The 13901-nt window shown below is 45.2% G+C and overlaps 1 protein-coding gene across 12 annotated transcripts in view; it reads right to left on the reverse strand.

Annotated features, from left to right (window-relative positions):
• Window positions 1–3329: 3329 nt before the first annotated feature.
• The window catches only part of SNAP47 (synaptosome associated protein 47), a 28905-nt gene continuing 18333 nt past the window's right edge, over window positions 3330–13901 (reverse strand). For 10 of the 12 annotated variants that reach the window (XM_083824727.1, XM_083824728.1, XM_083824718.1 and 7 more), the window contains one exon: window positions 3330–5947. In XM_083824727.1, the coding sequence (XP_083680853.1) occupies window positions 5801–5947 (147 nt within the window). In that variant the 3' untranslated portion in view covers window positions 3330–5800. Of the gene's footprint in view, window positions 5948–12082; window positions 12977–13901 lie in introns of those variants that run through there. The other 2 variants (XM_083824720.1, XM_083824719.1) reach the window with 1 other exon arrangement.

Genomic DNA, 13901 nt, shown 5'->3' on the forward strand with positions numbered 1-13901 from the left:
AAAAAAGACAATAGCAGCAGCTGACCTGTTGAAAGCTCATGGGGTAACACCAAGGGGATAGTTCCTTGGCTTGCTTTACCACCAGGAGGAAAGGGAAGCTGTGGACAGCAAATTGTGGCATCAAACCTGGGGTCTGATTGTCGTTTATTTCCACCCCCAGTGCAGCAGTTCACAGGAAAAGACTGAAATTTATAAAATAACTAAAAACTGAACTGGATCCAGTTGTCTAGCTGAATATTTGATCTGTATGGGAAAAAAAAAAAAAACTTCTCATCAAGATGCTACTTTTAGCAGCCATGAAAGCATCAAGGTACAAGGACTACAAATACAAATACAAACCCCTTGTTTTGCATTCAGACAGTGCACTGACTGCCAAGTAGTCAGAGATCGATTCCGCTTCAAGTCAGTCTAGCACGACCAAGGAGCAGAATGAAACCCACCCTCCTTGTGGTCTACTGGATGGGGTATTACTAAAGAAGATGATGCTCCCTGTTGGCATCTGGTTGGCATTGATATGCTGTAGTCCTGTGAAGATAAGAGCTGAAAATATTGGTTTGGCCATGAGTGTCCACAATGTGGCAGGTTCACGTGAACCCTGGCTACAGCTTCTCTGAAACCACAGTCAGGAGCTGCCTGGTGTTTAACAGAACCTCCTCTGCTCCAGGTTGTGCCCGCTGCTTCTTGTCCTGGCACTGGCACCACTGAAAAGAGCCTGGCTGTGCACTGAAGCTCACAGAAATACATGCTCATTGTCTAAACTAAAAGCAAAATGTTAAGCAGCAAGCATTTTACAACCCTATGATAAACATTACATGATGAGAAGCTTCATGAGCCTCACCACGTATTACAAGATGGTTTTATTCCTCCCTGTGCTTCAGTCTTCAGTAAAATTTGTGTCTTAGTCCTCCTTGCAGGCCGATCCTTAACAAATCTGTCGATGGCTCAAGGTTCTTAGCTTTTTTTAGGATGGTAAAGAGATGAGAAACAGTGATATTGGCATGCTATAGATGAGCAACTCAAACACCAAAGGGAAAGACCCTCTTTTTTCATTTGATACAAAGGGTGCACGCCCAAAGCAGTGAGCATGAACTCTGAAAGAGAGGATTTGAATTAAGACTTCTGCCAGCCAACTGCACTGCCAGAAACAAAACCTCGTCAGACCGAGGGCAGATCTCCCACCTCAATTTTCCTCCTTTCCTTAACAGCCTCATCCCACCCAGCACAGATTTCCTTCTCCAGAAATCTCAAGTGCCGTTTCCCCTCTCCAGGCTGACATAACCCAGTCCTCCGACGCTCAGCCTTCGCTGCCAGCTCCTGACAAATTCTCAGCCACTGAGAGCAGAGTCTACACCCAAACCTACACTGTCCTTCTCAGAGGCAAGAGCCCAACTGCCCTCCCTCCTCCTTACTGTCTCACCCCCACAAGCATCCTTGTGGCTTGATGCTCAAACTGTCACCAGAAAAAGTCAGGGCAGCTCTTGCTCTGTGGGATTTTCTTGCGAAGCTAGCGTGCTGCCTGCTGTAAGGCGATCGCTTATGATACCATCATCCAGTTGGCTGTTTTCAGCCCTTTTTCCCCTCAGCCTGAATGATCCAGGATGTAATTAAAGTCTTAGGAAACGATCAGAAAAATTCACAATCATGCCTGAACTCTGGCTTCTTAATTTTGGTGTTGAATACTTTAACCCCTCTACTGCCAAAACATAAAAGGGTTGAAATCCACGGGTTTAAAATTAAACCACTTGACAGAAGCCAGGCTGAACCTTTAAACCATTAAGCAAACACAGTTCCACTTCAAACAGGAGGCAGCTTGAAGCCAGGGCGCTTGTTTTGCCATCAGTGTGCACTGGCTCCCACGCAGCTGGCCCCAGGCGCTGGATTTACCTTGACGAGGCAAAACGCTCACCCGGTGACTGCTCGGGCTCGCTGGGCTGGGATGAGCGAGAGGATGCTGTGCTGCTGTCACAGGCAGGTGGGCAAAGCGTTTTCCTGCAGGGTGCATGGGTGGACAGCATGAGCAGCCCCCTTAGGAGCCCTGTGCAGAGCTGCAAACACGCAAGCCCGGGGCAGCAGGGAAGCCAGGTGCTGTTTACTCTGTAAAGCCCAGCTGATAAACCTGTGCCTAGGACAGTTACAAGATTCGTTTTCCCTCCAGCAGGCTGAGGTATAATATTGCTCACGGTGAGAAAACGCAAGAGATACCACTGCCCGCCACCCTAACAGCTAAATGCAGGCCCCTTCTCTCCCAACCGCCGGCTTCAACACTTGCAAGCCCTTTTGCTCCATTTCCTTCTGTGAGTAGCAAACCAGTTGTTTCAAAGCACAGGCTTTGGAAACACAGACAGCTACCACAAGGTTTTAGTTCCATTAATTGCCTGAAAAAGCTGCTTACAGCACCCGCCTGAGGACTACAGAGCGCTGTGCTTGTTACCGGCGTTTCAGCGATCCCCCAGGGCACATCCAAACTCCCATGCAGAAATACATTTAAGATCTGGGTATTTCAGGCCCATTCATCACTGCCACAGACACCAGATTAAAACCTGACCCTAGGATACAGAATGATCTAGTTCTGTTCTGCATGAGCTGAAAAGCCTTTCCAGGTAATACCTTTAAGATTAGACTCTCCCCCTGTATTGCTTTTATATTATGTCTCTTAATGACAGAGCCCCCACTTTTCACGTTATAGTAAAAGACATCAAAGACCTTATAAATTGTTCATGTAAAAGGCATAAATTATCTTAAAAGTATGTTTTGAAGCCTCATGTAGGTAATAGTTGCCTCAATGAGGAACTGAGGACAACAATCTTGTTTTGCATGTTACCTGCTGCATCTTCCCCACGTAGTGCTGGTCCAGATCTGTGACGTTATTTGGAAAACAACATCACTTGGGTTTGAAACTCAGGATTTTCTAAGCGCTTTTGGCTATAACAGAAACAAAATCACTGTAGTAAGAGAAGTTTTGACTGGAGTAAAACCTCTATATTTGCATACCTTGAAGCTGTTCACATTGTGACATACCCAAGCAGTTCCCAGCCCACTAAGAGCTGGAGCAGCTCCTGCGCACCAGTCCCCAGGACAGAGCACCAACCACCACGTGCATCGTGCCCATGTTCACCCAATTCATTGTCTGCTGATGGCTGATAAATACATTGATAATATTCCCCCAGTTAATATTTTGCTTTTTATTTTGCTTTTTAATAAAAAGAAAACATCCTATCCTAAAATACAATCCTGTGTGAAGTTTTACAGAGTTCTGTTCCGTGGTATGAGAACAGAGAGGACAGAGCATTTGTCATCACTTCTCAGCCAAATGAATGCAAGAGAGAAGATCACTATTACAAGGTATTTAATAAGAAACTACAGAATGGAAGTCCTCCAGGCATGTGAAATTCAGCTAGGCAGTACAGCTCTAGAATGGGTCGCTTCTTACAAACCACGTTACAACTTTGTTTTAGCACGGACACAGACTAACACAAACTACAGGTACTGAATCAGATGCAACAGCTAGAGTTAGAAACTACAACAATAAAAACATGGCACAAAGAATGCTACACTCAACGATGTGCAATTAGTATTTACTTTTGGCAGTCCTGATCTGGACTAATTCAGTGTAGAGCTCCATTCCCAGTCAGCACCAGGTTCAATTAACACATATTTTGTGAAAAGCATGTTTGTAACTTCATGATATAGTTATGTAAACATATGCTCCTTTCACAGTAAAACAACAGTGATTTGGGTATCAGAAACAAACAAGGAAGAGAACCCCAGACAGTATTTTATTTCACAGTACATAGTGTATGTGTATATATTCACCATATTCAGCAAATATGTAAAGTGCATGCCAGTAACAACTTGGACTGAAAATGAAGGACTTGCAGTGCAGAAGTACAATTTCCTCAAGTACTAACAAACTAATTTGAAGTAATACAAAGCAAGGTAGAGTAAGGTCTTGAAAACAACACATTCTGTGATCTACCATATATTTCTTTAAAAGGTAGGCTGAGTTACTCTTAAATAGGAAAATTTCACATCAGCTATCAGTGAACAGACAGTTCAAAGCTTCACGAGTTAAAAATACTGCACCAACAAGGTTGTGGGTTGTATTTGAAAGCAATACAAGATTTTTTTTTAATACAAAACCGTTAAAAAAAAAGATTACAACAGCTACTTTGAACAAAATAGCTGGTCAACAGTAAGACTTGATGAAATGTGCGGTGAACAGCAAGTCTGCCTTTTGGACTAGATGATCCTAGGGGTCTTTTCCGACCTAAATGATTCTATGATTCTATGGTATGGATTACCTAGAATCCCTCCTACCTTGTGTCTGCTAAGTTAGGAGGGGAAAAGGTCTCCACTGTCCTGTAGTCTCAATGGAGCTAACTGTAAACAAAACCTGTTAGAGAACAATTGGCAATATTCCTTTTGGTTTTAAATATACAGGGCTACAAGAAGTCTTGAAATGTTTCATCACCAGTTAGTGCAAAGAAATAATAACCACAAGACAGGCAGATGTCCTACAACTGCAAAATGACACAGATGTCTACAGCTCCAGCCACAGGCCCCTAAACCTATGAACCTGCAGTAGATGCACAAAAACCAGATGATGCTCCCCACAACACATGAAGTTCCCATGTAGAGAGTCAAACATCTGGGAGATCCCTGGAAAATGAAGGTACTGAGAAGCAAAGGTACAAGAGACCTTCCACCAGCCCAGCCCCCACCAGGTAGTTTGGCACCACGCTAAACACACACCATGTTCATGAGGACAATGCATCCGTCAGGCTACTGCCAAAAAGATAAAACCACGGTGTGCAAGTGAGAGGTGCACACAGTGCACTCACTCCAAGAGATGTACCGAATAAATTCATCCATGAAGAAAATTACTTCCTTCACTCCAGAATCAATTCTTTCCCTAACTGTGTGGGGAAGGGAACAGGGGAAGAATAAAAACAAATAAAAAGGTGCAGATGATCATCAAAGATCAGGAATCCCTTTTTGGGGACACTTATTTTTTATAAGTGACTTCAGTTAGCAAAACATTTATCCAATGAAGGAAAAAAAATGAGAACTGTACCTTAAGATGATGTCTTTACCAATACATGGACATTAACTAAACTTTATCTGCTGATTTCCCAGGACACGGCACAACAGACAGCTGTGGCCACTAAGCCTTCACTATTCTTATAAAATTTCTGGGTACACTAAAAACTTGATCAAAACCTATTAAAACTACTTGTTCCGTGAACACAAGGTTTTATCACCATCATTTACTCACCTCAGCATTAACTTGCAAAAAAAAAAAAAAAAGCCTCAATGACTTGCAGTTGGACATCTGGCCCTTAGTTCAGCTATTAACTATTTTCAAGTAAGACCTTGAGAGAGAATTAATAGAATTAATAGGCTGTAATCACCTGAAGTAGTCTCATATGCAGTTCATTTCACTTTTGTTGCATTAAAAAAAAATAATTAAAAAGCAACAACATAAAAAAAACAGCATAAAAGTTCATTTTGATGAAATCGCATCCCCTCGTATTTACAGATTTTCTGTAGTAAAGAACCCACTATCATTGTATCACCGCGATTAAAAGGCTTGGCCTTTTTAATCCTAGAGCAGCCATCAAACATCATCCGAGTCTGGAAACATTTTCAGAACTATCAGAAACTCGACATCAACAGGATTGTATTCCAGACAATATTGCAAACAGCTCCCACACAAAGTCTGTAAAGAAACAGTCTTTAAAAACACAATTCCCTGCTCCCCTCTTCCTTGTGGTACCGTCCCCACCGGCTCCTGGGGGCGCTACGTTAGTTTCTTCATCCTGCGGTTCTGCTTGTCGATATTCAGCGTCGCACGGTCCACAGAGGTAGTGATGGAATCGAGAGCTTCATCCTGCCTCTCCAGCTCTGCTTCTGTCTCCAAGGCGAGGCTCTTCAGCTTCTGCAGTATCTGTTGGGAGAAAAGGCCGAGAGCTTTGAGCGAACGACCAGCCAGTTCTTTGAGAAGTGTAATAGACAAAGGGCGATTGGTTATTTCATAGCTCTAAAGGACAAAATAATTTGAAGTCATGCCCTGAAGCATTCTGGAGGCATCCCAGATAAAAAGACAGAGATCTTGTTCTGTTAAGCTGGAGTGGGATGTGTAACAATGCACTGAAGACCAGAAGACTCAAACCTGAAAAGTTAGGGTTTTATGGAAAAATCAGAAGCAAAAATCAGCGTAAAGGTCAGCTTTCTGGCTATTCTGTTATTATCCCCATGGCAGGTCTGCATCTAAAGCCGGAGCTTGTCCTAAGATGCTGCACACCCCGAGGGCTGGCGTGGACAGAGAACACAGCTGCTGCAATGTCAGAAATGAATCACACAGCGAAAGGTGCAGCAAGATTAGGCAGAAATCAGGTAAAAGGACGTGAAAATTTGCTTAACTACAGGGAAGTAGTAAAGTAGTACTACTACCACAACAGTACATAAGGGAAAAAGTGAGACAGGCAACCAAGCAAGTCATTTTCAAGGTACAAGCGCGTGGTCCTGTATGAATGGATGTCAAGGGGGACAAATTAGCTCTGGCTGTACCCAAAATCATAGAACAGTTTGGGTTGGAAGGGACCTTTGAAGTCCAACCTCCCACCAGCCCAGGCTGCCCCCAGCCCCATCCAGCCTGCCCTTGGGCACTGCCAGGGATGGGGCACACACTGCTCCTCAGGGCAGCCAGGGCCTCACCACTCTTAAAGTAAAGAATTTCTTCCTTATATCTAATCTAAATCTACCCTCTTTTAGTTTAAAGCTGTTACCTCTTTTCCTATCACTGCATGTCCCTGTAAAAAGTCCCCCTCCAGCTTCCAGGTATTGGAAGGCCTCTATAAAGTCTCCCCAACGTCTTCTCCAGGCTCAACCCCAGCTCCCTCAGCCCTTCTCTCCAGAAGAGGTGCTCCAGCCTCTGAGCATCCTCTTGGTCTCCTCTGGACCCACTCCCACAGGTCCCTGTCCTTCTTGTGCGGGGAGCCCCAAGCTGGATGCAGCACCCCACCTGGGGTCTCACAAGGGCCGAACAGAAGGGAATCACCGCTCCCAGCCTGCTAGCTGCACTTCTTTTGATGAAGCCCAGGATACGATTGGCTTTCTGGGCTGCAAATGTGCTCTGCAAGCTCACAGCCAATCTTTCATCCACCAGCACTCCCAAGTCCCTCTCCGCAGGGCTGCTCCCAGTCCATTCATCCCCCTACGTTCTGATGTTTGGGATCGCCCTGACCCAGGTGCATCCATCCATCCAAATCCTTATCCACTGAAAGGTCAAACAAAGACCATGGTCAAGACAAAGATATTTCAGACCATGTCAAAGGCCTCACAGAAGTCCCCGTAGATGGTATCAGTTGCTTCTCCCTTGTCTGCTGATGTAGTCACTCCATCACAGAATTGGTCAGGCAGGATTTGCCCTCGGTGACGCCGTGCTGGCTGTCTCCAGTCACCTCCTTGTCTTCCATATGCTTTAATACTGCTCCCAGGAGGATCTTTTCCATGGTCTTCCCAGGCACAGAGGTGAGGTTTACCGGTCTGTAGTTCCCCAGGTGCTCCTTTCTACCTTTTTTAAAACTGAGAGTGATGTTTCCCTTTTCCCAGTCACCGAGGACTTCACCTGACTGCCAGGACTTTTCAAATAGGATGGAGAGAGGCTTGGCAATTACATGAGGGAGCTCCCTCGGGACCCTGGGATGCATGGCATCAGGCCCCACAGACTTATGAACGTTCAAAAAAGAGACTGACAAACACCAGACGCACCTGCTACAACTCTGCTGCAGCATTATACAACAACCAGTTTACACTACACTTAGCAAATTACTACACTTAGCAAATTACTATTCATATGTGGGACTGTATGTAGACACCCAGAGTTACTCCCTAACTGCTAGCAGGCCTTGGTCTGAACAGGGCAGAAGCCTCCAAAGTGAAAGGAGAGAGCCAAGCTGATGCATTCTTAAGGGCAGAAGACATCCGTAGCCACCCTACACTGACTTATTGGACCTACTCAACTTTAATTCTCATCAGTTCGCACAACTGATTCCAACAGCAGAGATACAAACAACACAAAATAATTCATCTTAATTTCTTACCCTGTAACATTGGCTCCTTTTAGCAGCAATCTAAGGCACGAGTTATATTGCTGCCTTTTCTTCCCTCTTGTGGCTACTCCCTTAACAATCCTGGTAGCACGAACTGAGAGCACCTGCTAGGCAGGCAAGCCTCTGCTGCCTTCCTTCAAATGTATCAGGGGGAGATTTGGAAAGCAGAGCTACATCACATCATACCAGCTGGAAATGCAGCCTCGCAGTTCCTTCAGATCATAAAGGGGCTGTCTCTGCTGTCACTGCTGGCCTACACGATCTGCTTCCTTTAGCATCCACCGGGTGGACCCCCCTGCCTGGTCAACGTGAGCAGTTCATCCCATCAATTGCAGTAATAATCTCAATTATTACTTAATTATCAACAAATTCTCCCAGCACCAGCAGTCTACAACACCAGCTGCTGTGGTACTTAAGCATCTGTGTAACAGCACTTAAGATACCGGAACTACAGGCTGTGGAGTTCACAGAAATCTGGGGCTTTTGCTAAAATACGGCAAAGAAATTGTCCTCCACACACCTGTTTATTTATTTTTTGCATAACAAGTGGCAAACTGTTTCTTGGTTTTCATAGAATCATAGAACATTTTTTCCTTCTACAATATAGATCAGCCCCCCAGAAGGCTGCTACGGAACAGCAGCAGCCCCATTTCCACGCGTGGGGCTGAATTCCACTGCAACCCCACCACTTGCAGCTAGGTCAGAGAAAAGCAGCGAGGAGCATTGTATCTAACCAGAACGGCAGGGGAATTTTATGCAGACAGAATTCTTTGACTGGAGCTGGACGTCAGCCACAGTAGTGAGATTTATCTCGTAAAATATCTCTCGGCTCCTTCCATAAATCACAAGTGGCCAGAAATACGGCTGTGTGAATAACTGCTTTTGCAATTTGGCTGCCAAAGCAGAAACACAAAGCAAACCATGGATCAAGCCTAATCTACCTATTTCTGTTCTTACCAAAACTACAAGTGAAGAAAACACTGTTTCTGTCCCAAATGAAACACTTTGGGTTCTTTCGCTGTAACGGTGAAACTTGTTGCTGAAGTGTTACTTGTCACTGAATTCCCTGAACTGGAGGTAACAGATGCGTGTGGGATACGCACCAAAAAGAAAAACGACGTGATCAGATCCATCCTGTGTGCGAGCCAGGAAACGGGGCTGAGATAAGGTCCTGCCTCTCCTGAGGAAGTACGTTTACTGCTTGGAATTGGGAAGAGCTCTAAGTCCTTCCCTCAAGCTGCTTCTGCAAGCATATATATATAAATACATAAAGTGCTACATGGAATGAATCCTACCAAGCAACACGGCCAGCAGCCTTGCTTTCACAGTGTCACAGTATAACTGAGAACGGAAAAGCTCTGAGGTCCTCTTGGTCCGCTTCCCTGACTTAGAGCAGAGCCAGCTCCGATGCCCAGCCCACAGAAAGGAGTACAGGTTGCAATCTCCACTCCAAAAAAAAATTTTACATCACTGTGCTGCCTTAAAAAAGGAGAGATTTTGCTCCTTCAGCATACCCCGCAATATTTGCAGTGGAAGGTTCAGCTGTCCCAAGCAACGTCCTCACCCACACCACCTTATTTTGCGAAACCTGTTGAGCGCAGAAGATAAGCGGGGTTACGTGCTGTGCGTGTAACTTCCTCCGAGACCCCTACGCAGCAAGGGGAGGCTGCCGCAACAGGGTGCAGGAAGGGACACTGCCCCTTCCCACCTCTCCAAGAGGCACTCCATTCATTTCTAAGTCAACGTTGTGCCAAAAATGGCCCAGGTTTGCCATGAAAAACAGTTTCTTTTTAGTTGCAAACCAGATTTCATAGGCTTCGCGTTCCTTAGAGCAGACTTCGCATTGAAAATACAGAAAAAGACACAATTGTTGAGAACAGAAAAGGGAACAGGTAAGGTGCTTTTCCAGCAGAGCCCACAGAGCTTGCTGGGAAGAGTTACTGGAATCTGAAACATGGCCAAAGCTGGTCACTGTTCTTGCAAGGCAAAATGATGGCAAGATGTCCAGTTATCACTGCTCCAGTCCTGCCAGCTACTCAGAGCCGCAGCACCTTCCATGCCAGCCTGTACTTTGGACCATGAACCAAGACACAAAAACTCCGTGTGAAGCCCTTTATCTGTTACACAGAGCTAAAGAGCAGGCACGAGCCCATCGAAGATGCATTTCAAAGGCACATTTTGTCACGCACTGGTCAACCTCACGTTGGGACAGCCTGGGATTTATGCCACCAGCTTATAATTTGGAAAGTCTGACTTCGTGCCCTGGCTATGCCCAAGATTTTCTGAGCCACTTCAGGCAAGTTCCTGAATATTCCCCAGCTTCTTCCCATTTAAAGCTCTGCACTTGTGTTCCTTGTCTCTTCAGGATGTTAAAAAATAAGGCTGCAAAACAGAAATATGTCTTGTGTGAAATGTTCAACCACAGCAGATTTAGGCTTGCTGGGACAATAGGTGTCCATCCATGCTATGTAATCCCATAATTCCTGTATAGCCTGCGGGGCTTGGCAATGCACTGCCATTGAGGTTGTGATTCCTCTTTGTTTCACCTATTTATCTGCTCAAGAAGGGGTTCAAATAATGCCCAGTTCCCCCTCCTTTGGCTGAAGTAGGATCTGAGGTGCCCAGCTCAGCTGGAAACAAGTGCTGTGCAGACACAGCTGGAACGACAGCAGAGGACCTCAAGTCCCATGAACCTCCTCAGTACTTAACCCTATTACTTTACCAGCTCACCAGATCACCTGAAGACCTAGACCCAAAGCATCAGGCACAGACTGACAATGAGATCGTACCCCAGAGGTCTTACAACGGAGACCTGACCTTGGTTTGGGTCCTGAGATGTCATCATAATAATGTAATTTTTAATCCAAAGCTTGTGAAATGTGATCTAGCACCTCCACAAAATGAGTATCCAGTGGTAAAAATAAAATATGGAAAGTGTCAGAGTGCAGAAAATACTGCCAGTTGTACTTTGAACTCCCTGAAATCCTCAATTAATTTGCTTCACTTTGCCTGTGCAACAGAGGTGAGGTCTGAACGCTAGAGCAGAGCACATGTAACCAGAAAGGGCTCGTGGATGCAGCCCCCCAGGCCAAATTCACCTGTAATTAGGAAACAACGAACTGTCCTTTGCAGTATTCTGAACTGTGGTGCAAACAGGCTCTGATGGTGACGATTTAATGCCGTGCTCCACCTGGGTGCTGAACATATTTCAGGACAGCGAGAAGAGGTACAGAACCTAGGAAATCCCAACTCACAGTCCCAGGATAAACTCAAACCCACATTAGGGAATGAGTGATCAGCACCGAAACAACAAAAGGGGCTGTCCGCATCTGCTGCTGCTGTGTCTGTAGACAGGCTGTGGGCCAGCAGGGAGCAGCACCACCTTACACCACCACAGCATAAGCCTCTAGAGGAGATTTGGTAAAGTTAATGTCACAAGTGTAACTTTAACAAAAATGTAAGGATTTGTACTGCTTTAACACTCTGGTTTGGGTAGCTTCCGACTGCTGCCATCAGTGCTTGCCTGTAGCTCTGCAAAGCTTACACATTTTTTTCTGCCTGGTCGAGGGCTGCATTTGGTGCGTGAATAACCAAGCTCTGCACCCGCCACAGCACAAGTGCTTCTGGCTGCTCTAGGAAAGGGGGCTCTCTTGTAGCACAAACCTGAGAGCAGCAAATGCTGGAATAGGCAAGCCTGCCAGGATAAGGGGTCTCTTCTCTCTGAAGGGCACAACGGTAGACATTTTACAGTACTAGCTCTTAGAGAAGCATGGAAGGGTCACTACTTCCTCATTTATGCTTCCTCACCTGCTTTTCCCATTATTTCTTCTTGATACATAATTTTAAACAGAATAGTTTTCTTCCAAATCTGATTTTTATCTACTTCCTCTATTAGCAGCAAGCACTGATGGTGGCACTAGCACACCACCAGCCTTGTCTGGAAAAAAAAATGCCCAAAAGCAGCTGTGACAGTTTCCCAGGCTTTATTACCACCATTTATTTCGCTATCACGAAATATTTAAGTTACACACAAGCAAATACAAAGCATGAGCTGTGAGGACCTCGGTTCTCTCCCCAGATTGTGCCTTCAGAAAACAAAATCCAGGGCACGATCATTACACATGTCTGTTAAGATCAGCCGCCTGGTGCTTGCTATTGGCCGTGGAACAAGGCCATGCTATGAGCAAATTTGGTATTTAGCACTTGGAGCAAACGGTTCCTCAACAAAACGCTTTTTCTCTGACCTAACGGTTGTGATTTCCTGAGATGATGGCACGATAAAAGGGTAAATAAACACTGAAGAGGCTCCGAATGTAGCAAGAGATGGAAATGGAACCTTCTAGACCTGAGGAGACATCAAGGAAGCACCGGGATGTGTTTTTCCTCCCAGATGTTCTGGAATTAACGACTTTAACGCTATCTCTGTCCTCATGGCATGTGTGATGTGCAGACACAGTAAATATCAGGTCAACAGCTCTTTGGCAGGAACCCGTGAGGAAATTAGAAAGCACTGGTTTGGCAAAACAATTTCAAATCTAGCGAGCAGAACTACTCCCCCTCCTCGACCACAGCCCTTAAGCTAATATTATCCCATCCCCTCCCACACCCAGTGCCATTATGTCAGCCGCAGCGAGGCGGTAGGCAGAGGCTCAGCCAGAGACCACAGGAACTCCATAGGCTTCTTCCTCCACCTCTATAGCACAGCTAGGAATGGAGTTTGTGGCAGCGTGAGCTCTGCTTTTAACAGAAACACCCCCTTCACCGTGTCCTGGCGATGTCTTTTACTCAGGCACGAAGTCACAACTGCAGGCTGTTCAGAGCTTCCAGCTTTAACTGAAGGAATTTGGTGTCATTCACAATTCCTGTTGCAAAACAGCTATTATTATCATCACAGCAAGTACTTTTCTTTTAAAGGAGAGAAGAGAGAAGTCAACAGTTAATCTGCTCATCACAAACTCCTCTCCTCCAGCTTACAAGTTCTACTTGTCTTATAAGAAGCAATGAGGGGAACAGAGCAGAGCTTTGGGGGTTTTGTGATTTTGTTTTGGTTGTTGGGTGGGTTTTGTTTTTCCTTTTTTTTAAGCAAATGTTCACATTACTGACAATCGGGGAATAAAAGGTCATAAACTCTCCTCGAGAAACAAAACTGCTCAGAAAAGCACCGTTTGCAGTCAAACACAAGGACTTCCAGCAGCCTTAGTTCATTCACAAGGAGTGATGCCATAAAGTGTCATGGTTTTCAGTGCATGTTAATGCTTTGCATTTATAATATTTCCCCCATTTAATCTCTAAATGCTTTCCATAAGTGATTAACCATCATCTTGCTCATACTCAGTAGAGGAACGGAGCTGGAAGCAGCTGCAACAAAGACAAGCCCCTGCTGCAGGCTCAGATGACCATGCATCCTATTCATTGATGAGCCACATTTTTTTGGGGGGAGAAAAAGGGTCTAAGCAGCACGCTACACCTCAGCAAGGAGCACCCTATAACCTAAGTCACAACTGACTTTGTAGGGCCACGCAGCTGGAAACAAGCCAAAGCTCCCATTTCCATGCCCTGCTTTCCTGATGGACTTCACCTGCTTCCAGCTACAACTAGACTTGGCATGGCAAATATAACCTTCGATAAAGCCTCGATATAAACTTAGATAACCATTAAATGTCTTGCTCGGATGTAGTTTCAGGACCTCTGTCTCCCTGATTGCAGGAGGTTCAACAGAAAGGCTTTGTGGTATTTATTTACCATGATGCTGCCCCTGACCCTCACTAGGAGACATCCCCAGCCTTC

The sequence above is a fragment of the Anser anser genome (assembly GCF_964211835.1).
Source record: "Anser anser genome assembly, chromosome: 2".
Lineage (NCBI taxonomy): Eukaryota > Metazoa > Chordata > Aves > Anseriformes > Anatidae > Anser > Anser anser.